The 25672-nt window shown below is 38.6% G+C and overlaps 1 protein-coding gene across 3 annotated transcripts in view; it reads left to right on the forward strand.

Moving 5' to 3' along the window:
- Positions 1–16555, forward strand: part of Myb (MYB proto-oncogene, transcription factor) — a 34973-nt gene extending 18418 nt beyond the window's left edge. For 2 of the 3 annotated variants that reach the window (XM_063232976.1, XM_063232978.1), the window contains 5 exons: positions 250–364; positions 455–580; positions 1403–1513; positions 3298–3405; positions 15206–16555. In XM_063232976.1, coding sequence (XP_063089046.1) covers positions 250–364; positions 455–580; positions 1403–1513; positions 3298–3405; positions 15206–15322 — 577 coding nt within the window. In that variant the 3' untranslated portion in view covers positions 15323–16555. The remainder of the gene's footprint in view (positions 1–249; positions 365–454; positions 581–1402; positions 1514–3297; positions 3406–15205) is intronic. The other variant, XM_063232977.1, reaches the window with a different exon arrangement.
- The last annotated feature ends 9117 nt before the right edge of the window (positions 16556–25672 follow it).

Here is a 25672-nt window from a genome sequence, read left to right on the forward strand (position 1 = left end):
GTGCCTTTAGAACTATTCAGGAAAGATGAAAACTATTTTAGAGCTCTTAGCCTTAGGGGTATAATATTTTGAACTATTCAAAGATATCTGATACATATACTCTCTTTTCCTCAACGAATACATCTGACTAATCAACATACCCGATTCCATAACAGTGTCAGACTATTTAGTGGAAAGATATTAAAGTTGATTGAGCAATATAAGAGATGTGTCTTTTATATTGACCCACTGCTTGTTGTCTTTTTAAAGTTTTAGAACTCCAGCTATCAAAAGATCAATCCTAGAGAGTTCTCCTAGAACTCCTACACCATTCAAACATGCACTTGCAGCTCAAGAAATTAAATATGGCCCTCTGAAGATGCTAGTAAGTTCTAGAAAAGCCTGGAGGTTTAGTTGGTTATTAGTAAGGACAGGCATTTTCCTCTGATGCAAAAGTATCTGCTCTTTTCTGCAGCCTCAAACAGCCTCTCATCTAGTAGAAGACCTACAAGATGTGATCAAACAGGAATCAGATGAGTCTGGAATTGTTGCTGAATTTCAAGAAAACGGACCACCTTTATTGAAGAAAATCAAACAAGAGGTAAACATGAGGTCCTTGGAAAGAATAACCTGTGACTCCTGCTGTCTCCGCCCCCCCCCCCATGCAGCTTGATTGTTTGGCATTGTTTTTTACAAGATAGTTTCACATAGGATACAGTCAAAAGGTCTGCCTTTTGAGTGTGATAGTATATGCCTGTAATCTCAGCCTTCTGGAGGCTGAGGCAGAAAGACTGCAAATTTGAGACCAGCTAGGACAATTTAGTGAGACCGTGTCTCAAAATAAAATAAAAAGGACTTTGAAGTAGCTCAAGTCTGGAGCACCTCAACCCCATTACTATCAAAAAAAAAAAAAAAAAAAAAAAAAACAGATACTGACAGACTACACCGACCTTCATTTGAGAAGCCAAGCCACTGCTATTGACTTTGGATAGAATAAATGAAAAGAGATTGGCAGTTTTTTTACAGTGATTTTTTTTTAAAAAATCACTGATTAAAGGTAGATGGTAGATATTTTCTTTTGTTTTTCCTCTCTTTATTCTGAGCCAAACAGGAGCATCCATGACCCAGAAATGCGGATGCAAGTTACCCTGAGTGCTGTGTTCCCTCATTGATACTACAGAAAACTGGAATTTACATCAGAATTGTATATTTCTTTAATTCATAGTAGAAAAGAAAGAAAATGTGACCTTCAAGGATCAAAGTATTAGCTTATTGGCAAGAAGCATCGCCAGGCGTCTCTCTTGAATTCATTTTCATGTGGCACTGGGCATTTGAGAGCTTGGGCAGAACTGCCTCGAGAGAGCCAGTGTTTCCCAGAGGCTGCAGTACTGCAAACAGCAAAGTGCTTCCCGTTTCCTTGTAGGCGGAATCTCCAACTGATAAAGCTGGAAACTTCTTCTGCTCGAACCACTGGGACGGGGAGAGTCTCAGCACTCAGCTGTTCACGCAGGCGTCGCAGGTGGTGGATCCCCCAGTAAGTACTCAAAACTGGCCCCAGATTCTACGATGCGACCCTCACAGGGCACTGTGTGTGGTGCAGAGTCACCACTGTGCCCATTTTCAGTGCACCTGACTTCTGAGTAGCCTCCTGCATGATTTTTTAAAATTTTATTTATTTACTTTTGGTACCGGGGATCGAATGGTGTTGGGGATCGAACCCACGACCTGCCCTTGCCAGGCAGGCGCTTACACAGCTGAGCTAAATCTCTGGTCCGCCTGCGTGACTTTTTAAAAGTGATCATTAATACAGGATATAAAGTGGAGCTATTTTGTTGTCATTGTTTATTTATTGGATTCTGCTTGACTGAAGATGTTTTCAGTATTTATTATTGCTTGAGCATTCTTGGCACTTAAAGAGGCTGCTGCATGGATAGTTTCATGAAAATAGAATGTTGATTTTCACATTTATTTGCCTTCTAAAAGTAATGTTTCCATCTAGTCATCTCTTGCTTAGTTTTATGCAAAATTTCCATGGTACCAACCATGTAACTACAAGAGGTGCCCAGCATTGTACCTGTTGAGGTGTCTCTCTCCATCCACAGAGGACCGGTCCAGGCCAATGATGGCAAACCTTTTAGAGCTTTCAGTGATACAAACAACCTGCTGTGGCACACATGGCATGGGTTCGCCACCACTGGTCTAGGATTTCCCATGGGTACCAAACTCTGCAGAGGCGGAAGTCTTGTATAAAATGGCACGGTATTTACATAAAACCTACATACTCCCTCCTATGTACTTTAAATCATCTCTAGAGTTCTTATAATACCTAATACAATGTAAATGTGGCAGTGTTTCTATTTCTCTTTTTTTTTATTGTTGGTGACTCAATGGATGCCGACAGCCAACTGTGTTGCATGCTGTGCCTGCCACCATTTTCCCAGTTTGCAATTCATGAATAGTTGCCCTTATTATGTCTTATGAAGAATCAGAGCAAAAATAATTGTTAATATTCATATATCAAGAGCTTTAGATGAATTAATTCATGTAACTGTCACTATAACTGCATAAGGTTGATAACATTATCACTTCCGATATGGCAGCTGAGAAACTGGATAGCTTGGTCATTTGCTGAATTAATATCCCTAACAAAGGAGGAAGGAGCAGCTGGTAGAATTCTCAAAAGTTTGGTTCTAAATTCTATACTTCACCCGTGACCTATCCTACCATTAATTTGTAGTGTTATTTCTGCACCAATTTATGAAATAAAGAATTCTTACCCTCAAGCTTAGTACACCTTTTGTATTTAAAAGCATCAATTTGGCCAGTCATGGTAGCACACAAATACTACAGGAGTCTGAGGCAGGAGGACCGCGTATCAGCCACTTGGGCAATTAAGCAAGAAGCCCCTACCTCAGAATGAAAATAGGTATATGGATGGATAGACAGATGGACAGACGGAGCTGGTTATGTAGCTCAGTGAAAATCCTGAATTCAATCCTCAGTATCACACACGCACGCACACACATACACACACCAGCATGGATTTAGCAGAAGGACTTTGAGTGCCCTCAACCAGGTGGGACCTTTAGGCTTTATCCTTTTGGATTCCACTGATGTTTGCTATAATAGGACTAGGGCCGGTTACATAGCTCAGTGCTCCTTTCAGCTCCTAGGGGAGAGAATTTCTGGCAAATAACTGCATTTCTTCATGCAAATGCATATCATCTCATAGTAACGTATTCTCTATAGTGTTAAGACTGTGTTATCTTTCATATTATCTAACCTCATTTAAATTTCAAATGATTCTTTTCCCTTTAGAATATTCTTACAAGCTCTGTTTTAATGACACCAGTATCAGAAGATGAAGATAATGTTCTGAAAGCATTTACAGCACCTAAAAACAGGTCCCTGGTGAGTCCCTTGCAGGTAATTACTGTTCCAACATTGATGTCTTACAACTCATTCACTATAAAAACTGTTATCTTGTGCTATTGTTGCTCTTAGCATTTTAGACATAGAGAAGTGATACTTTTTAACAACTTCTTTATGTCCAAAAAACACCCAATAATTTTTCTTGCTACTCATATGAGATAATGCTGGAAATTTTTATGGGAGCAGATGCCCCAAGTCTGGTGAAGTGGAAACATTTTTTTTTTTTTTTTTTTTTTACTGTGACTGAGACCAAGATCATATGTTATGTTTGGGTCAGTATCTCCTGGTTTTAAACAAATTTAACTGTGTGTTGTTTTAAAATTTCTGTTTTTCATGCTCTATCTCTAAACAGTCACAGCTCAGAGGCTGGAGTCTAAATGAAATTTGAAATTAGCTAGACAAAAATTGATTGCAGTGTATTTGACTATAAGAATAAAAAAGGCAGCTGTCAAAGCTGTGCCCAATCTGTAATATACCATCTGCTGTCAGGTTTTAATATCAAAGGAGGTTTCCCTTGTAATCCTGAAATAGGTGTGTCTTGTGAAATGCAATACATTCCAAATTAATCTTGAGCCAAATGTAAATAAGAATGCAAATTCGCACCCCCAAATTATTTAAGCTAGTCTAGAATCTAGCCAATCCTGACCTGCCCCCCAGTGCTACTCACAGAAAAATTCATACGCCCTGGGGCAGGTGGAGCACCTAGGTTCAGAAGCAGGAAGTCATATTTGATGCTGTACATAAGGCCCTGCCGTAGGGCAGCAGGCTGTGAGGGCCGCCCGTTCCCCTGTGGGGCTTCTCTACCATTGCATATGCTTTCTCATTCCAACTGGAAACTTCCTTTCCATCATTTGTGATACTCAGTATTACCATCAAGTATAAACAGAGCTGGAAGAGCTGGAGGTGCGTTTGTCTGAGTCAGTGGGACTGCTTCCCTGTGGCTGCCCCATTTCTTTTTTTTTTTTTTTGTCTTTTTCCTTTTTATCGGTACCGGGGATCACACTCATGACTGCCTGCTTGCAAGGCAGGCGCTTATGCTGCTGAGCTAAATCCCCAGCCCCTGGCTGCCCCCATTTCAACACCTTTGGCAAAAGGTGCCTGGGGCTGGAGTATGGAAAGGGAACACAGTACCATCAACAACGGAGAGTTCTGAGGCAACCTGGCATGACTAGGACAAGAGGAAGGCCCAGCTTATCACACAGAACTGAGAGATAAGGACAAGGAGCAGCTCCACCTGGGCATGGAGGGGCACACGGAAGAGATTAGAAGGATCGAAAGGCGAGAGGCAGTCATCTTGAAATTTTACCTAGGGCTGACCCTGGTTTGGAAAGGAAACCTTTGCTTGGGTATTTCTTTAGCCTTTGGTTTCTAGAGTATAAAATACAATTAATGCCCTAAGTACTTTACACTAGATTAAATTTTATAAGTACCCTGTAAACTAGCCAGGGACTCAGCTTGTATTTTTAGTAGTATAGGAAAGTACATTCTAAATTTCAAAGAGCAAACATGTAAAAAGAGATGACATCATTACATTTACATACTTGAAAATTCTTATTTTTCTGAAACTGAACCTTAGCCAGATGGGGTAGCACGTGCCCATAATTCCAGCACTCAGAAGGCTGAGGCAAGAGGATCCCTGTGAGTTCAAGGCCAGCAAGACCCTGTCTCAAAAAAGTTAAAAAACAAAAACAAAACAAAATATATAGAATCCTAATCGCTTTCCACCTAATGTTTAGGCAAAGCTATTCAGAGCTGAACAATGTAATGATTAAAATATATATTACATAAAAGTTCACAATAATGTCAGTGTTTATGAAAAATAAGTTGTCTAGTTTTGTTCCTACAGAATTTTTAGCACTATTAAAATTTTTATTTATTATTTTTATTTTTTGATGCCTGGAATCAAACTCAGGACCTTGCACTGTCAGCCCGGTGGGCTATAACCCTGGCCCTGCTATTAAACTTTTTAGTAAATATTCAGTATGGAACTTACCAACATATTTGTCTTTTATTTAATGGAAATATTGGTTATCTTTAAAACTCTTAAGTAGTAGCTCTATTTTATAAACCTGTGTTTTCTAGTATAGTAGTGAGTCCTATTTGGCTTCTACAGCATCTGTATACTGGAAAACCTCTTAGCAGTTTACCCAGAGTGTCACCTGAGCAGTGTGTTTGATTACAAACTGATACCCCAAAGTATCACTTGGACAGGTGTCACTTCAACCAGTGGATTCTTGTACTGAAAAAGTTTGATGAAATTGTCATTTTTACATTTCCTGTTGCATTATCTTATAAAAATTAACCCCCCAAAAGCAAACAGTGGTTATCCTGTATTTAAATAACCGGACTGGTAGGTGGTTAAGTCACCTATGCCTGTTTCATGCTGAGGGCAATTGTTTGTCCCTTCCACCAGACTGAAAAACGGAGCCTTAAACATTAAACTGAGTCAGTGTGTCTAGCTGCCCTCGATGATTTATTGATTTATACTGACCAAATAGTCTGGTACAATAGATGAACAATTAGTTTTAAGAAATACTAAATGAGTGAATGCTAACAGCACGTTGTCACTTTCATTTTGTGTCAAGAAATTCTAACTTCCAAAACTGAAGAAATGTGTTATTTCTAAAATGTTTCAAGCTTTTGTGAAAATGTGTTAAGTGATTCAAAATATTGCTTGTATTTCACATATTGTCCTCAAGTATTGAAGTATAATCACTTATACCTCAAATAATCGGGTGTACCAGTATTTATATAATACTTGTTCTTATCTGGTCTGAATGTGTTTCTTTAGGATCTCTGGTGTTGCCTGACACCATGGCTAGCACCAAACTCTATAAACCTATGCAATACTATTTTATTACCCCATACTTAAGTATTTATGATAAAGTTTAACTTATAAATTAGGTACAGTGGGAGATTAATAACAACCAGCAATATAATAGAACAATTATAATACTATACTGTAATAAAAGTTATTTAAAATTTATAAAGTTGTTCATTTCTGGATTTCCCATTTAATATTTTAGACCATGGTTGATCCTGAATTATGCAGTTTGGGAATGTTGCTTGCTTGAAACATAATAGCATTTTGTATATCTTCATTGTGATCCAATTTGACCTGATTAGGCAGATTTTTCACACATGGCATTATTAAATAGTTTTCTTAAATGATCTGACTGTTCGATTTAAGAGTACTTTACATAATCTATGACTTTGCCAGCTCTTCTTACAATAAATCAAATGTTAAATGAGATTTTAGACAAGCCATCTAGATATTTGTCATTGTAGGACTTTTAGTTGAAACAACAAAAATTGATTCTCAAATTAAAAATTCAAGTATTTCTAAAATGCAAAATATTTAGCATTTATTTAACTGATTGCATATCTAATTGTCTAAATAACTTATTAAGCACAAAAACATTTATTGAAAACTTGAATTTTTAATTTGGAGAATCATTTAACTGAAATCCTGTGTTCTTCTTTGTAATTTAAATCATTACTGACTTGATTATGACAATATTTTAGAGCAATTATTACAGGTTTTGAGGCCCACATGCTAGGCATATTTACATATAAACAAATTATATATAAACATTTATGTTTATATATAAGTAGGGTGTGTATAAATTCTGTTTGATATTTTAAAATTACAAATGAAGAAACTACAGCTGAGCATGGTGGTACCCTCCTAGCCTAGCTTCAGGGTGTGGGAGTTCGCTGAGGCAGGAGGATTGTTTGATCCCTTGAGTTTGAGGCCAGGCTGAGAAATGTGGTAGAGACCCTGTTTTTTGTCTTGTTTGTTTGTTTTTGTTTTGTGTTTTTTAAGTACAAGAAGAAGAAAAAGCTATGAGTCTTATATATTCATACGATCAATTTCAAACCTAAACAGAAGTACAGAAAGTAAAATACGGCCAGGCACAGTAGCACACGCCTGTAATCCCAGCACTCAGGAGACTGAGGCAGGAGAATGGCTGCTAGTTCGCAGCCAGCCTGGGCTGCACAGTGAATTCAAGCCCAACTTGAACTATATAGCAAGTCCCTGTCTCAAGAAAAACAAAAAATCAAAAAGAAAAAAAAAGTAAACTAAATTCTGAGCTTATTAACATTTTGCCAAATTCATTTATTTTTATGAAGCATATTAAAGTGAGTTCCAGACAACATAACTTATGTACTTCTGGATTATGTCTAAAAAGTGGCATTTTTGTAGTTTCATCTATAACCTTACACCATTATCATCCATTATTTGTGGTAATTTCTTAATATGCTAATTCCTAGGGCATATTTAAACTTTCTCGCTAATCCATAGAAGGATCTATTATTTTGTCAAAATTGAAACAGTTTCACAAATTTCATTTGTTTGTTTTTGTTTTTGTTTTTGTTTTTGAGACGGGGCCTCACTAATCCCAGCACCGTAAGCCTTGAATTTGCTGTGGAGCCCAGGTTGGCCAGGATTTTTCAGTGCTGGGATTACAGGTGTGCATGTGCCCCACACCAGCCTGTATTTGGTTTTTAAGTCTCTTAAATCTCTTCCAATCTCTAGACCAGAGCTGTCCAACTTGCCAGGGTCCCATTTGGTAGCCTTTAGTCACTTGTGGCTCTTGAGCACTTGTGATGTGGCTTGTGCCTCTGGGCAACAAAATGTTCTTTTCATTTAATTTAAGTGGCTTTAATTTAGCAGCCACACACACAAGAAAAATGTAAGCTGCTTTCCCTACTCTTCTTTGAATCAGTCCTTTCTCTAAGGTTTCGTTTTACTAGGAATTGATCTGTAAAGCCCAAATCAGAGTGTTAAGTATACGCACTGTTATGTGGATTGTCTCTGAGATGCAGTGAATTTTAATAACTCAACTTTGCATATATCTCAATATATAATCTATAAATAGATTAAATTTAAATAAACAAGGCTTTTATTAGCTTATGGCAATCATGTTATAGTTGTTTGTTGAATTATATTTAATCTTTTTTCTAAAGAATTTGCATAATGATAACAATTGAGTTTTTCCAGCTAGCTAGCTAGCTATCTTTTTTTTCCTCTGCTTTAGTTTTACTGTTAAAGTAAACATAGTGGGCTGGGCATAGCTCAGTGATAAAGCATTTGCCAAGTATGCCTAAGGCCTTGGGCTCAATCCCCAGCACTGTAAAAATAAAAATCAAAGTATTCTTATAATAAAAATGCTCTGAGATTTTGTTATGTTTTTGTCTTTCATGTGGCTCAGAATATGTGAGATTTTCACATTATATCATTGTTAGTACTCACCTTTTTCCCTAATTCCTTTTTTTTTTCTTTCTCCACCTTTTTGGGATAGAATCTAAAAGCTTATAAAATGAGTGTGCCGCCATCTTGAAAACAATTTCATGTTCATCTGATCTTTGTAGCAACTGTAAGACAAGCAGATGAGGAGTAGTGAAAATATTCAGCTTAGAAAGCGTGCAGTTTGGAGCAGGAAAGGCAGGTTCACTGTGGGCCACCCCTGGAGCCTGCTATTCAGAAGTCACCCTGAGAGAAGATCTAGGCCCATGTCGCAAATCTTATAGAGACCAAGTGCCGAACTGCAACCCAAAACCCACTTACATATTGCAAAGTGCCAACACTGCAATTAAACCTGAATACTGAGGTTTTAGTTTTGAGAAAACAACTCTACATGAATATCTTTTGTCTAAAAGGAAAAACAATAACACATGTGCCACAAGTTCTCCACCACTGACCTAGCCAAGAGCACAGAGCCCTCCTAGGCAAAGAGAAAATACTGCGGTTTTCCTCAATATGCTTTTCATGTTGAAATAACTATATTCTACTAATACACATTTCTTAAGTTAGACCTTTTTATTGGTGGATCCAAAATGGTACTTATGTGATAAGCCTTTTGAACTTATGTCGTTTTTCTCTTAAATTATAATTTCCTTTTATTCCTATTTAAAAACCCAAATATAAAAGATGTGTTTATATGCTTTTTACTCACTCACTTTCCTCTTTTTTGTAACCACAGAATGACAGCTTTAAATTTTAATTTCCTGACTTAGCTTGTCACGGTCTTACTTTTTTAAAACAGCAAGGTTTAAGTGAATTTCTCAAGTCATTGTTACTTAAACATAATTCACACAACATCAAAGAATTTTAAAATATTATTACTAGTAATCAAAATTTGCTTTCTCCCTTGGCTTTGTGGTTCTGTGTGTTTTGGATTGCTCCTATCTTTATTTGATTTGTTTATGATAGGCGTTGCTGAGAAGTGTAATAAACTCCATGTGGGTAACAGAACCTGCATTCTGGTCTGGACTCTGCCATTTCCTAATTGCATGACTTTAATTCACTCAGTGAATTAAATTGTTCGAGGCCTTGGCATAGCCTCCACTTGTCTTAAAGTTGCTACGAAGATCAGCTGAACATAAAATTGTTTTCAAGATGGCAGCACACTTGCCATGGTACACCAGCGGTGTTATTATTAGACAGAGACTACACGTAGTTTGTGTCCTAAACAGGCAAAATGAGGAGGCCTCATCAATGGCCAGGCCTTCTTTTCACTGTGGTGTTCTACTTCCTCTAGTATACTATGTCTTTTTCTGCTTTTGTAGAACAATGTCAGTGGGTCACCAGAAGAGATAGCTGATTCATCCAGTTCCTTGAAATAAAGGTAGTCAGACCCCTTAGCATTATGAAGATGAAACTGCTGGTTTACCAGTTTTCACTTTGTTTCTGCTGCTTGTGTCAGCATGGAAACAGTCTACATGTGCTAGAGAAATTTCTGAGCGTTTGTTAATCAAGCCTGTTACCACCTGCTACCCTGTGCATCTCCACACTTACGTGGCTCTCTTTTCAGTCACTTTTTTCCACTCATCCTGGCAAAACTTCATGTAGCTGTCAGTAGTGCTGCGGTGACCTGCTTTCAACAGATGCTATAAATTAAGCAGGTTTTCTGTGTATAGTTTTGGGGTGAACGAGAGGGGAAGCTATGTTGAGCTCAGAGTCAGGGTGCCCTGCCCCAGACATTACAATACATGAATTTTTCATTTGTTTGTCTGGTAACTTAGAGTAAACACTCTGAGATAGAATCTTGCTTGGGGAGGCCAGCAAAGATAGAATTGCTTTAGGGTTAGGGCAGTTTGGCACTTGTCTTAATCATAATGGTCTGGAATTAATATGTGACCAAAATGAGAGCTGTTTTTCCCAAAATGTGTGACACCCTACGCTATGTGATACACACTTTTGAGAAGTCTATAAATATGTAAGATAAAGACACCTCTCGAGACATCTGGGACAAACTCCTTGTTTGGCAAAGGTCCACCTACATTAACAGTTCATTCAGGCTTGGGAAGTGCAGGCATTGCTAAATGTGACAACTTCTAGTCACCATCTGGTCCTTTAATCCTCAAAGTTTTAAGGTTCTTTCCTGCGAAAATTTAGCAACCCTAAAGTTTGAGGCATTTAATTAATTTGTAATGACAAGAAAGTCTCTACTAGTGAGGAAATTTTGATACCCATTATCCTTACCATAGCAACATGTGTGCTCAAGTGCATCCCTGGCTTAGGGATGTACAGCTAAAGATTTGTACATTCTTTCTAGGAAGGTATTCTGGCTTTCAGAATTCTCATCTAGGATAAATATTTTGTTCAGATGAGTTAAATAGAATTCTTTGTTCTTACTCTTCTGGGCACCATTTATGCCTGCTTTTATACAAATAATAAAACAAACCAAAATAAAACATAATTGTATCTCACAAGTTGCTCTGATTTCTACAATTTTTTTAGATTAATACAGATTTCTCTTAAAATTACAGAACATAGAATCACCCAGTCTTTTGACATCAACAAAAATGTATGATGTTGCTTTATTCGTACACCATACTAATAATAGCTGTCATTCAGTACAATGAAGAAATTCAGATTCCAAACGCAAATACGAAAATAATCTAATTCTGACAGAAAACCACCTGTGGATATGGCTTTGTGTCATTTATTTCTTCTGTTTCCACAAAAGATCTGGGTATTTATTCAAGGTGCTTTAACAGGATATTCCAGGTAGAGCTTTGACAGACTGTTTATAGTTCACTTGTGCCCAGGGGCAGTGAAAGGCACATTACGGGATAAGCTGGGTGACTCCCCAGCAACAAGAGGAGGATGTGTGGGAGGATTATTAGTGTTGAAGTGAATTAGGACAGAGTGGCATGTGTGCAATAGCACCAAGGCCAGTAACTAAACAAGAATTCACATACAGAAACCTATAGTGCTGATCAGTCGCTTGGTGTAAAGGAAAATAAAATTTAGAGAGAAGGAAGGAGGAGGAGGTGCAGAGATAGATATGATGATATTAAAAATATTCTTCCAGCACAAAGGCGTTTAATTCTCCTTTGTCAGAACTGTTCAGTCTGCTTGAAAAGTTGACACAGGGCCTGGGGGTAAGTAGAGAGAAAGGAACTGGGTTTTTTGTTTTTTGTTTTTGTTTTAACCCAAGTGCTCAGTCTTCGAATGTTGTCTGACATTCGAGCTTTCATGACATGTCTGTTTTGAACGTTTATTACGCTTATTTTTGTGGGATGTGCTTAATGTGTGCTCTCTCATTTCAGAGGGAGCTGCTTGGCTTCTGGCTTCTGGGCCTTTTTATTTCTGTACACAGTAGTCTACACACAGTGTCAACCGCATCCTGCTTTTTTGTCATTTCTGGAAGAGGCAGGTGTCCGAGTCATGTTTTCCCTTGAGGTTCAGAGCCTTGGCACTTATGTGCTAAGGAATTTGGATACTTTAATCATTTTGATCTGTATCCTCTCAAACTCTCTTTGGACTTAGGAGAAGCTGGTCATTGGGAAAACTTCTCTGCAAATAATAGTTAAAAATACGTGATATCTTCTTTATGTTGATCTCATTTTAAATATCTGGTTCTGGAGGAAGGGCCAAACATGAACCAAATAATAAGCCATGTAAGAATCTATCCAAATCACAATTACATTTCTTTTTTTTTTTTTTTTTTTTTTTTGTCTTTTTCCTTTTTATCGGTACCGGGGATCAAACTCACGACTGCCGGCTTTCAAGGCAGGCGCTTATGCCGCTGAGCTAAATCCCCAGCCCCTCACAATTACATTTCTAATTGAAACTATATTAAATTGGTAACTCAGCATTAGATTCTTCTGAATAGCGGGAAATTCTGCAGCAACCTAAAGCTTATATGACAAAGGATCAGAACTTGACTCCTTTGGAAAGCATAGTAAAAGCAAACATGATTATTTTATCATGGCATCTTAAGACACTTAATGTGTATGTTTATAAATTTTATTTGAAATAAATAGAAGGCCAGCTAAGTAGAAAAAACTGAAACACAGCAAAAAGAAACAATCTTTTCTTGCTAACATCTCCCCTCTGTTTCATTCATACTGTCCTTCTCCTCCCTGCTCCATTTGTTTCAGTTCTAAATTGTTTCTTGTGTGTATTTCTATGTAAATTTCAAATCAACATACAGAATATTAGTGCATGAAGACATTCATTCTGCTTCACTGTCACTTTTTCCTTAAGATCTGTGTTCTTTGTCCTTTAGCAATCTGATCATTGCTAAGCACTGCATAGTATTTGACAGTAGGCAGCACAGCATATTGAATTGTTCTCCAAATAGTAGTTCTTTTATGTCGTATTTTGCTACAGTGACTACAAACACTCTCTCAGTAGTTTAAAAGATAACATTACATTTTAACTTTAAAGTCATGTGTCAATAAAGTATTGCAGTTCTGCCCTGGAAAATTTTACTGCGCGTAAGCAATCCATAAAACTAAAATAGGGATTTTAGGTGGACAGGTATATACCAAAGAAATATTTAATCCACATGTTTAAGTCTAGGGAAACATCATTTATTTGAAAGAATGCTATAACTTCCCTGATGATTTTATACAAAAGTTAGAACATGACACTGTAAACTTGATGGCATTGGAACTTAGTTCCAGCTGCCAAGCAAAGAAACATTACCAAACCAGTATGGTGTGTTCATTCAGGATTATCAGACCTCTCATGTCGGGGCTTCTTCCTGGATTCCAAAGCCCTGGTGACTGAGCCCCTGAACTCCCCTTAACATTACTTGTGTTGTTCCTGGCTAGAACCTTTTCGGAAGAGGTGTTGTTAGGGATATGGGATACGTATCCCACCTGAGTTCAGATGTTTGCTCCTTCATGTCTTAGCTCGGCAGCCTTGAGTGTGTTGCTCAGATTCTCGCTTCCTCTGAAATTGCCTGCTCTGTGGAATAGGTGCAGCGCCACAGGTGTCCCTGGGCCACAGGCGCTTGTGTGAAAGCAGATGAGTTCTCAGCAGCGTGGGCAGCATGAGTGAAGGGCTTGTTCGATGTTGTCTTTTGACCGCTGTATTTCTTTTCTCTTCTCTGTCATTCCTTCAGCGAGGTACAGGTTGCAGCTTCCTTTCTCTGTGCTGCTGCTTGTCACCTGGACCGCACCCCTGCTCTTCAGCTGCCTGTGCAGCCTGTTCTGGCCCTTTTCCTACGGCAATGCCCTGGCAATCCCTCTGTGTCCCATTCCCTGTTCGTGTGCAGGTGGCACTCCAGGCCTCACACATTGTCAATGATTAGGCCACCTGCCGTGAGACACCTGTGCATTTGTCTCTCAAAAGAGGGCAATGACCTTTCTTCTTTTGTCCCATGGAAAGTAATTCTTCTTAATATCAATACCAGGAATGGTGCTTTTTCTAAACCACAGGCTTCATATTGACCTCAGAGGCACCAATATCTGCTTGTGTTTGTTCCCCTGTCTGCAGTGCCTACTGGAGAACTCAAGGTCAAGCTGGTGGTTGACATCTGTCGGGGCACTGTGCTTTATGACGTGATTTTTGTTCAGATCTTCCCCCAACTTCATATTATTTATTTTGCTCATATTTATTTCCCCATAATCTTGCTCTCTGCACTTTTGGAACCCTGCTGTATTTATTTTGTAATCATATTAAATCCTTTTGGCAATGAAGTACAGCACAAGGAGTGCATATTTTAGTTTGAGGCAGCATGGAGGCCCAGCAGGAGCCAGGGCTGTGCTGCAGAGGCCAGGGATCTGCAGAGCACCTCGGCTCGCTCTTTCCACCTCTCCATTTTCTACCCTGACTAAAACAGAATGAACCTACCTCGCAGGGTAGTTTTACTATTTAAATGAGATAATGTGTGTAGAGGTCTAAAGGGTTTCTAGGATTTAGATAGACACTGTCCCTTGAACATTACCATTTTATATCTTCCTAGGGTATCTTTAAATATTAGACTATATTGGGGCAGAGGCAGGATGGCTTGGTGATAGAGCTCTTGCCTAGCCTGTGTCTGAGGCCCTGGGTTTGACCCCTAGGACTACAAAAAATAATAATAATAAGCTATACTGAAGAACAGAGTTTTCTAAATTAATTGTGAAAACTGTGTACTGTGTTTAGCAGATGTGGATCAGTTCCATTGCCAGTGTGAGTTTCTCAGCTCAGGCATATGCCTGTTTGCTAAGTGCCTACCTACCACTCATTTATCTTAGGTGTCTGAGAATAATGCTCATTCATTGCTCACCAGAGACAAAAGGGACACCATTGTGACGACGTGGCTGCGTCTTATGAAACTTCAGAGTGGGTTTTTCCTCTTCTAATAAAGTTTCTGATCACTAATATCACTTAACACTGGGTCTCTGGGTTTCAAGCAGTAGGGAGACTGTCTTACAAAGTCTTTCTGGCATGGACCACTTGCCATCAACAATCAAAATATCATACACTGATCCCGCTGGCACTGGGGATCTTTTGGAGTCCAGTCTGTGCTTCCTGCTCTGACCTGTTCTCACTGCTCCCTCTTAGCCTTGTAGTGGTGCCTGGGAACCTACATCTTGTGGGAAGACAGAAGACCAGATGACGGCTTCCGCTCAGACTCGTAAATATGTGAATGCATTCTCAGCCCGGACTCTGGTCATGTGAGACATTTCCAGAAAAGCATTATGGTTTTCAAGAACACTTCAAGTTGACTTGGGATATATCATCCCTCAACATGAAACTTTCCATGATTGGGAGAAGAACCTATTTTTGTTGTGGTACAACAGTTGAGAGCAGCACCAAGTGCGTTTAGTTGGATGAAATCTTACTGGATTTTGCTCAACTAAAAAGAATTTTTTAAAAAATAAATAATCTTACCTAAATTATTAGGTAATGAATTTTGTAACCAGTTAATATCTTGAAGCAGATTTTTTAAAAAAATATAAAATGATTTATCTGTATTTTAGAGAGGACAACAGATCAGTATTTTTTTCCTGTGTTGAGTTTTTTAAAATTTTACACAAAAAAGGTACTCCAGTATTCTACTTTCCTGAATCACTAAACATATGTGCAGATTTTTAAAAATCAGTAAAAGCATTACTATAAACATTGACTAAACACCATGGAACAACTAACGGAGATTGTAAATGCTCATTTATGGTTGATAACATTGGAAGTACATTGTTGTACTAAACCATTTTATGAGTTTTTTGTTAGCTTGCTTTAAAAATTATTACTGTATGAAATAGTTTTATAAAAAATTATATTTTTATTCAGTAATTTAATTTTGTAAATGCCAAATAAAAACTGTTTTGCTGCTACGGTCTTAGCCTGTAGACATGCTGCTAGTATCAGAAGGGCAGTAGAGCTTGAATGGAAAAAGAAGAAACTTGGTGTTAGGTAATTGACTATGCACTAGTATCTCAGACTTTTTTATTTTTTAAAAATATACATTTTTTTTCCTTTTGTAATACATTGGAAAAGTTGTTTGGGAGATTTTGCATTTGTTATGTGTTTTTGTTTTTTAGTATCTTTTCGTTGTTGTTGGTTTATAAAGCATGCATTGCACTTCTTTATTTTGGGAGATATGTGTTGTTGATGTTCTATGTTTTCTTCAAGTTCAGCCTTACTGTTCTTTAATTCAGGGGTTCTGAGTTTGATCAGCATCCCCAGGGTTTCCAAGTGAATGATATCAGAACTGCCTCACGGGTCTGGTGTTTGCAGCCGAGGAGAAAAAGAGTCAAGTCCTGTGTTTGCCTCTGGGAGAAGACAAAGACTGAGGTTAATAGAGAGTTTCTGCCTTAAGAACTTGCGGAGCAAGATGGCCAGCACTGAACCTTTGATGACAGTGTACTTACTGCCTTGTAGCAAAATAAAGCTGTTCCCTTATTTTACTTACTTTGAACTTCTCTCTTCCTTGTGATTGTGGGTGATAGCTGTATTTTTAAGTAGATGAAGTGAGCTCAAAGCTTTTTCCTTTTTTAAAAATTTGTCTACCATCTGAACTTCACTGAAGAAGCCAAGAATCATTACAATGGAGAAAGAACCAGCAAACCAAGGTGGCAGTTCACAAACTACAGTAACAAGCGGTAAGACTTCCAAGATGTGTCCAGCAGTGGGTCCAGCAGTTTTTGAGTTGGACAGTTTATTTACAGAAGTACCGATATCCAGGACTTGGGCAGGGTGTAGGGAGGCCACAGGATAGGGGTACTCATGCCAAAGAGTATTGCCACCTGGAAAGGGAAAGTCAGGAGCCCTTGAATGGAGCAGTAACCTTTGGCAAAGCCACTGCCTCCTCAAGAGACCTCACATGGAGGGAACCAAAGGCTTTTCCTAAACTTAACTTCTCTCCTAAATCCAAGAGTTTTAACTGAAAGAATCAACCAAAAGCCAGAGGAAAAGGGACCACATGGGTGGATATAAGCCAGAAGGTCAGACTTCCAGGACATCCCAGTATCGTGCATTCAGCCCAACTTCCCTTTTTCATAGACAAATCCCCACTGGCTGTGTGTCTCAACTCAGTCTTTTGGCTGTGCCATCGTATCCCTTAGACATAAGTTCCTTTTCATGTCTTATAGTCACCCTGTCGCAACTCTGACTTTGAGCTTTCATATGCATGATGCAACTGATGTTCATACAGCCAACATTTGTTACACCTCATTACCAGTCTTTAAGACTATTTTGCATTGTTTGGTTGTCCTGATAGGTAAGACATCATTTTAGGGTTAGGTACTGACTGTTGCCTACTGCAGTTTAAACTTGGACAAGTTACTAAGCCTTTGGATCCTTTTTTCTTTGTCTAGGAAATGAGTTCTTCCCTACAATGAAACTTTTGTTAAGTAAAGCACTATGCAAATATTTGTATTACCTGTGCTTTCCATAATTAAATACATGCCATGAAGTGTCATATGTTCATCTGGCTGGTAATAAGTTAAACTTAAAGGTCACATTATATTCATTAAATTAATGACAAGAGTGAACTGGATATTATATTCACATATACAAATATAAAGATATATTCAGTTTTTTGCTAAGTATATAAACCAATATAAGTAAAAAAACTAATATCTAGAGTCTAAAAACCTAATTATTAGGGGTATACATTTAGGTTTTATGTATAACACGTTAACAGTCATTTTACAAGTACCACAAAAAGACAATTATCTTAATTATTTTTATGTGTATAAAAACATGTAGAATATTAAAGTGATTAAAAGTAATGTAACCGTTACACAAGTTTCCAGCAATCTGAGGGTTTTTATCATAAGGAACCCTACTGACTGGTGATGAAAGGGGTGAATGAATAAATACTTTTACAGTGACCACAGGAAAGTGCACTTGTATCAAATCAATCAGGTACTTAGAAGCTAAAAGTCATTTGCCAAGAGCCATGAACGATTTAGATAATGTGCTTCTAGATCATTTCACTGTGTTGAATAAAGTATTAGAGACGGTTAAGTGTAGGCACGAAGAACCTGGGCTAGGGTGTAGCTCAGCTGTAGAGCTGGAGCTTGGCGTGCATATAACACTGAGGACCATCTCTGGGACATTAAAAAACAAAACAAAGAACCTCCATGAATGTTCATCTATATATTTAATTCATAACTGCATACAAGGTGAATGTTGTTATGCTACATAGTGGCTTTTGGAGGGCAGCGGTCAGAGGCTTCCAGTTCATTGTTGAAGTCCTTTATTCATTAGTTTTAGGTACTGAAAAGCCCACAGCACAGACAGTGTCTGGCAAGGGTCTACGTCCTGTTTCATAGATGGACGTGTTTGCTGTTTCTTCATGGCAGAAGAGCCTAATCTGTATTTCAGTGATGCTATTCTCTCCTGGAGGAATTCAGGTAGCAAAATAAATGGAAAGTGTTTACTAGCCCCAAAGGAAATGAAAATGAGTTACTGTTTGTAAAGCTGGCATCTGTATGGGTCCATTCAGAGAACAGGAGAGACCCTGAGAAGACTGATTAGTACCCAGCCTCTAGTTGGGACTGACTGGTGCGAGAGATGCTCAGGGAAGGACTTCCTTGTTTCTTTAGAAATTACACAGTGTTAGAACTGAAAGGGACCTTAGATATTATCAGGGCCTTCTAGTAAGGAGTCACCGCATTGCTTCATCAAAAGAAAATCAGTTTTGGAGTCCAACCCATCTTGGTTTCAGTTCAGACTTTGCCCTTTCTTTACCAGTTCTTACTATAGGAGTTTTATTTCATCTCCCTAACTTCATTTTGTTTGTAATTTACTTATATTGGAGATAAAAGTACATATCATGGTGGTTGGGTGTTGTGAAAATTCCATAAGATAGTAAATTCTTTCTTGAGTCTCCATAAAACATCGTGTCTGTTGATTAGATAAGTCCCCATAATGACTTACGGTCACAGACAAACCATGGCATCTGGCACTGGAGAAATGAAAACTGAATTGTATGTGAAATCTATTCCCTGTCTTAAAAATAGCTTCAAATTTTAATGTTATCTTCTCCAAGTATTTCTAATGATTCTTAACATATAATCATACAGTCTTAAACTCATACGTGGGAAGAGTAGGGCTTAATTCCGTAAAACGTTGGCTTGTAATCCCAGCCATAACTTACATGGGTTCCTTTTTCTCCACTGTCAAGAAGTGCACTATTAGTAATGACACAGTATTTGTTAAGTGCTCCCTGTACACACACAAAAAAAAAAACCAGTAAGAATAAAGACAATATCTGATCCATGTTGAGAAACTAAAGCTAAACCTGGAGAAAGGAGGGCATCTGAACCTGGAGAGCCAGGTACACTGAGTTTGAACTTTGTCCTTAGAGATATGGGGAGTCATTGAATAAATGTTTTCGACAGGGAAATAAAATAATTAATTGATACTTGATCTGGAGAAGCAATTCTGCTCAAATCCTTTATTCATAGATAGCCTTTAAAAATGAAACCTCAGGTTAGCAAGGATAGATGATTACAGTCGCTGGATTTTATATCCATGAAATTGGCTTTTACATAGTACGTTTCGTATTGCTTCTTAATTTTGAAAGACTGTCCTTGAATCCTAGAGTCTTATTGAAAAAAATCTTTTGATCTGAAGCTCATAAAAAGATATCTTAACATTTTATAGTTCACAAAGTAATTAGTTCAGGAAGAATTGCTTGCTTAAAACACTTCTTTAAGATAAGAACATTTTCAATAATTTATTTAAAAGCTTCCCTGTCGTTTTCAAAAACCAGATCTTCTACTGACTTTTTACATAGAATAATCCTTGATTACATTTTTTTTTTTTTTGTCTTTTTCCTTTTTATCGGTACCAGGGATCGAACTCATGACTGCCTGCTTTCAAGGGAGGCGCTTATGCCACTGAGCTAAATCCCCAGCCTCTACATTTTAATACTTTGGTATATTTGTCCATTCAGGTGTCCTGCCAATGTTTGGTCTTGAAAGTATTTTTGCCTTCATTTTATATTTTATTTTACTCTTTAATGCTGAACACATTTTTTTTTAAATTCCAACTTTTTTTTCTTTCTTCCTTTCTTTGTCTTTCTTTCTTTCTTTTTCCTTCTTCTTTTTCCTTTTTGTGGTGCTGCAGATCAATCTCAGAGCCTTGTGCATGCACAAAAAAAGCTCTACCACCAAGCAATATCCCCAACTCTAGGTATGTTCTTTTTTTTTTTTTGGTCTTTTTGTTTTTTACCGGTACCAGGGATCAAACTCACAGCTGCCTGCTTGCAAGGCAGGCGCTTATGCTGCTGAGCTAAATCCCCATCCCCTCTAGCTATGTTCTTATAGCCAGTGGTTCTCAGACTTTACTGAGCTTCAGAAGCTTAAAGAATTTGTTTACAATGGAGATTTTCCTTGAGCAGGGCATAGCAGAGCATGCCTATAATCCCAGCACTCGCTTGGGAGTCTGAGACAGGAGGATCAAAATCAGTTTAAGGCCAGCCTGGGCTACATAGTGGGTTCAAAACTAGAAGCAAGACCCTGTCTCCAAAAAAAAAAAAAAAAAAAAAAAAAAAGGGATTTTTTTGTCCCTCACCTTCAAGGATTGGGATACGTAAATTAGATGTAGACGAGGGAATGTTTGACAAGCTAACAGGTAGGTCTAATATGGATGGTCTTAGGGGACTGACGTAGAATAAAAATAATAACAGATGATGCGTAGGAAGAAGACAAGGAAAATTGGAATTTTAAACTGTACTTTTCAAGGAAACTGCAGAGGCTTCAAGACACGAAAGTTACTCAAGCCTTTTTCCCTTACAAGAAATTCACTCAAAAAAGGAAAAACAACAAAAAACCCAACTCTGAGGCTCTTACAGCCTGTAGATGGGACTCTGGGCCCCTCTTTTCACCTGTAAATTATGCTCCCTCCCGCAGACCTCCATCCTTAAGGAAGCAGCTTTGTGATTAGTGGGCAGCAGATCTCAACTTCAAACATACGTAAATGGTTGTGTCCTAAGCAGCCCACAGGGGTGACCTGACAGATGGGTGGAATACACATCCCGTATCACCAAGACTCCAGAGAGGTTCCCAGCTCCGGATCATAATGTGCCTCCTCCTCTCTTGAAGGTTTTCACTTTTTTCTCACTAAGTTTATTTTTAAAATTTTGCCTGATGAACTTCTTTTTGCCCCTTGCTGACTTGTCTTGAAAATTGTTTTTTCTTGGATGGGAGTCAGTAAACTACAGCCTACCCTGTGGATGGGCTGGGTTAAACCCCCCTCTCCTCCTTGGGAGACCCGGGGGACCCCATCTGGTGAAAGAAGCACACGGAAAGAACAGTGCCGGGCGGAAAAAAGACTTATTCCATCCGACCCTGTGTTTTCTATCTAAACATCCTTTAATAGCTTTCAATTCCTGTGGAACCTATAATTTTTAATGGAAATGCCTTTTGGTCTATAGAAGACCAGAAAACCCTAACTTAGAGTTTTCAGTAACTCTAAGATTTTAGATTTTTTCAGTAACTCCTCCAAATCATTATGTTACATTTGTAGGTAATGAAACTAACTAACCTTGGTCTTCAGATTGATTGACTTTTGATTTTTACAATATGTGGGGAAGTATTTTATTCAAGTATATGTCAATCTTTTGTAATATTCCATTATACATACATACTGCACCAAAAGGGAATACATGTATCTCAAGAAGTTGAGCATGGAAACAAAAATTTTCATGAAACAGAAATTTTCATTCACAAGCCTTTGGTTCTAAACCAGTCTCTAATCAACTTGCCGAAAACCCTTGTTCAAGTCACTTTACACCTCTGTGCTTTGGGATTTCTGCTTAAATGGAGGAAGTATTTAATCCTGTATATAGTTACAAAGCACACAGAGGTCCTCAGATCAAAGCAGAATTCAAAAAAATCTTCAGTAGCCCACAGATATTGAAATACTTAGGACAGCATTGTGAGGATTTCCTGCTGGAAAACGGCCTGAGATGAATTTCTAAGTTAACCAATCACCCTTAGCCTGTGCTCAGGGGCACACAGTAAGTACAGAGTCAGGATCTGTTTTCATTTGGTCACTTTTCTAAAGACTCTAAAGAAGTCTATCTCTCCACTTGTTCAGTCTTTGTTTGTTTGTTTGTTGGTACCAGGGAGCGAACTCATAACCTCACACTTGCCAGGCAGGTACTTCGGCCACTTAGCTAAATCCCTGGCCCTTGTTCTTTAATGATCCCAAATATCTAATCATGGACAGATACCTAATTTATTCATTTGTTCAGGTTAGGACCTAACTCATCCATTTATATTATTATAAATATTTATTATATTATTATAAATATGTATTATTATATATTTATTGACCACTCCAGTATAAAACAATTCAAAACAAGTGTGTATTTCTCATTTGTGTATTTATATAGACACAACATATAATTACAAATGAAGCAATATTTTCTTGGATACCACCAAAAGGACTGAGAGGCCTATTTCATATTTGCTTTTTAGTGACCATATTTCTTTAACATAGGGGAGGAGTTGCCATACTTTGGGTCTCCTCCACCTCTATCAGGCCTTACAAGTGCTGCATAAATGGAGTCCGAGGAACCCAACAACACTCTCTTATGTCACTTAAAAGCTACCTGACATATGTAGAAGCCCTCTGTAATTTATACCACAAGTTAACTAGCCAGCTTATTTATTTGGGAGTCTAAAACGACTTATGCCTACTTTCTAACACTCTAATGGAAAATCAATACTCTAGATCAAGGGTGCAAAAATTATAGCCCCTGACCAAATCTGGCCCCCTGCCTGCTTTAGTAAATACATGTTCTTGGAACACAGCCACGCTTTTTCATTTCTGTATTGTCTGTGGCTGGATGCCTGCTTCAGGGCAAAGGAAGATCCTTGTAAGAAGACCACGTGGCTGACAAAGCCTAGAATATTTATTGTCTAGCATTTTATAGAAAGAATTTATGATCCCAACTTTAGAAGAAAAGTAATCAAAAATCACAATAGGAGCATTATTGCACGTAACTGTGCTTCAGTTAAGCAGACTAATTGAATTTATGGTTTCTCCAGTGCCTGGGCCTTTTGGTGGGCTATGCACCATAGCTGCTTCTATTTGGGAGTTGAGAACATTTGGTAGATTAATCTTATGAAATTTCCAATATTTGATGGATTTGTTTACAAATTCCATAACAATCTGATGCATTGGCTTCTTTTGATGGGTTTCATTTTCATTCCTCATTTATTTTTTAGTCTTCCAACTATTTCAGTGGCTCTCAGTTTTGACTGTGTATTAGAATCACCTGAAGAGCTTTTTAAAAAATTAATGTCCAGGTAACACCCAGGACCCACTGAAAGAGCATCTCTGGAGAGGGATCCCAGCACTGATATTTTTAGGAAGTATCCCCAAGTGATTGATTAGTGTTTAAGTGTAGTCAGAGATGATAGAAACAGAGCTCGGGGAGTGCATGATAGTATACACAAGGCCCAGTGTTTAATCTCCAGCACCACACATACACACAAATAGATGTAATAGGCTACTAAAATAATTTGACAACACAAATATGCTAGGTATTATGGATGCCTCACATCTTGATAAAAAATGTGGATAATTATAGATAACTATAGAACAAGACCCAGGGTCCTAGAGTATAACTTTTGTGTGACTGAGCCCCAGTACCTAACACGTGTAAGTAGAAGGATTAGAGGTTTGATTTGTGCATGGCTTCAGTCTATGAGCCACTGACTACAAGGCAGAAAGGTGGCAGGAGGATGTGGAGGAGCAAAGCTGATCAGTTTATGGCCACTGGGAAGCAGAGCAGGGGAACAGTGCTAGAGAGGAAAGGGCCAGGGGCCAGACATGGGCCCCATGGCCATGTCTCCATGCCCCACCCAGATGCACCCAGAAATATGTTCTAATAGCCCCCCAGAGTGGACCCCAAAGCCAAAAAAGTTGACACTCCACCTGACCAACAGGCCCTTACAAGCCCATGTTAATGGGTTGGTCTAACCCAGAGGAAGGCAGCAGGGTCACTGGGGATTTGCCCTGGAAAGGGACACTAGGACCGGGGCCCTCCCTCCTTCTGTTTGCTTCCCAGCTGCCATGTGGTAAACTGTCTCATGTCCTGCGCCACGATAGGCCTAAAGCAACAAAGTCAAATAACCATGAAACCAAATAACTTGAAACCATTAAACAAAAATCAATCTTTTTTTCATTAAGTTGACTATCTCAGGTATTTTGTCACAATGTGAGAAAGCTAACATTTGGGGAGTAATGATGACCACAGTCATTCTCAGACTTCAGCATGCATCATATCACCTGAAAGGCTATGAACACACACATTTCTGAATCCCACCTCCAGTTTTAATTTTGTAAGGCTGGGCTGGGGTCTGATAGTTTATATTTCTTTTTTTTGGGGGGGGGTGTTTTTGGTACCAGGAACTCAGAGCCTCACACTTGCCTGGCAAGCACTATGCCACTGAGCTATATCCCCAGCCCTTGTTTTTGGTTTTTGAAACAGGGTCTCACTGTGTAGTCCAGGCTGGCCTTGAACTGTGTAGTCCAGGTTGGCCTCGAACTCATAGCAATCTTCCTGCCTCCATCTCCCAAGAGCTGGAATTACATGCTGGTGCCACCATTCTCAACTGATAGTTTATATTTCTAATGAGTTCCTAGGATTCACACTTTGGAGAACCACTGTGCTGCTACCATCATCCTTAGGCACAGTGCCTTCTGTGGGTACAACCCTTCATAAATGTTGGTTGAACACATATTGGGAGACATTTCCCAAAGGGGGAATGTTCTGTTAGATTTTAGAAATATAACAGTGAACAAGACCCATTCTCTGTCCTCAAGAGGCTTATACTGTGGAGAGAAATCTATAACTTTAAGGATCTATGCATACTACAAGAGAAAACATGGGATACTATAGCACTGCATAGGAAACACCCAGTCCAGTGGGTCTTAGTTTTCTGAAAATTCCTTTAATTATCATGTTGCCAAGTTCTGTCATCAGTAGCTTAACTGGAATTCAGGGAAAGATTATTCACTTGGGACAGCAGATGAAGGGAAGAGAAGGGAGCCTGAGAACTACATGGCCTCTTCCTCGCCTTCTTCACACACATACATCTTCTAGTACAGCAGAATCACTTCATTTCCAGTTATTTGATCTACTTACGATTGCTAAAGTCAACGTTCAGTTTTAAGTGGTCTTAGCTGATAGGGACTTTTGGTAAGGACACAAAGGGAAGTATGCAACGAACAAAAACGCTTTGTTTCAGCAGCAATAATATTGAGGTCTTGTGGAGAGCTAGAAGGTTATCTGGGTTACTATAGCAGTTCTGATGGACCAATCACACCAAGTAGTCCTGCCTCCCGCCACTCTGGTTCTACAGCTCTTCTCACTCTGAGCATTCCCTCCAAGGTTCCATTCGTCTCTTGTTATGGTTATCCTCCCCATGGTAATTAGGATGATGATTGCTTTTGGCCTGGGCTCAGTTTTCTAATTCTACAAACTATTGTCAGAGACTTCATTTTTCAGCCCAAGTTTTAAGTAATCTTGTCCACAGTGAAGTCAACAAATAAGGCATT

Source organism: Cavia porcellus, unplaced genomic scaffold (assembly GCF_034190915.1).
Source record: "Cavia porcellus strain 051 isolate PalLab524CR breed Dunkin Hartley unplaced genomic scaffold, mCavPor4.1 scaffold_22, whole genome shotgun sequence".
NCBI classification, from domain to species: domain Eukaryota; kingdom Metazoa; phylum Chordata; class Mammalia; order Rodentia; family Caviidae; genus Cavia; species Cavia porcellus.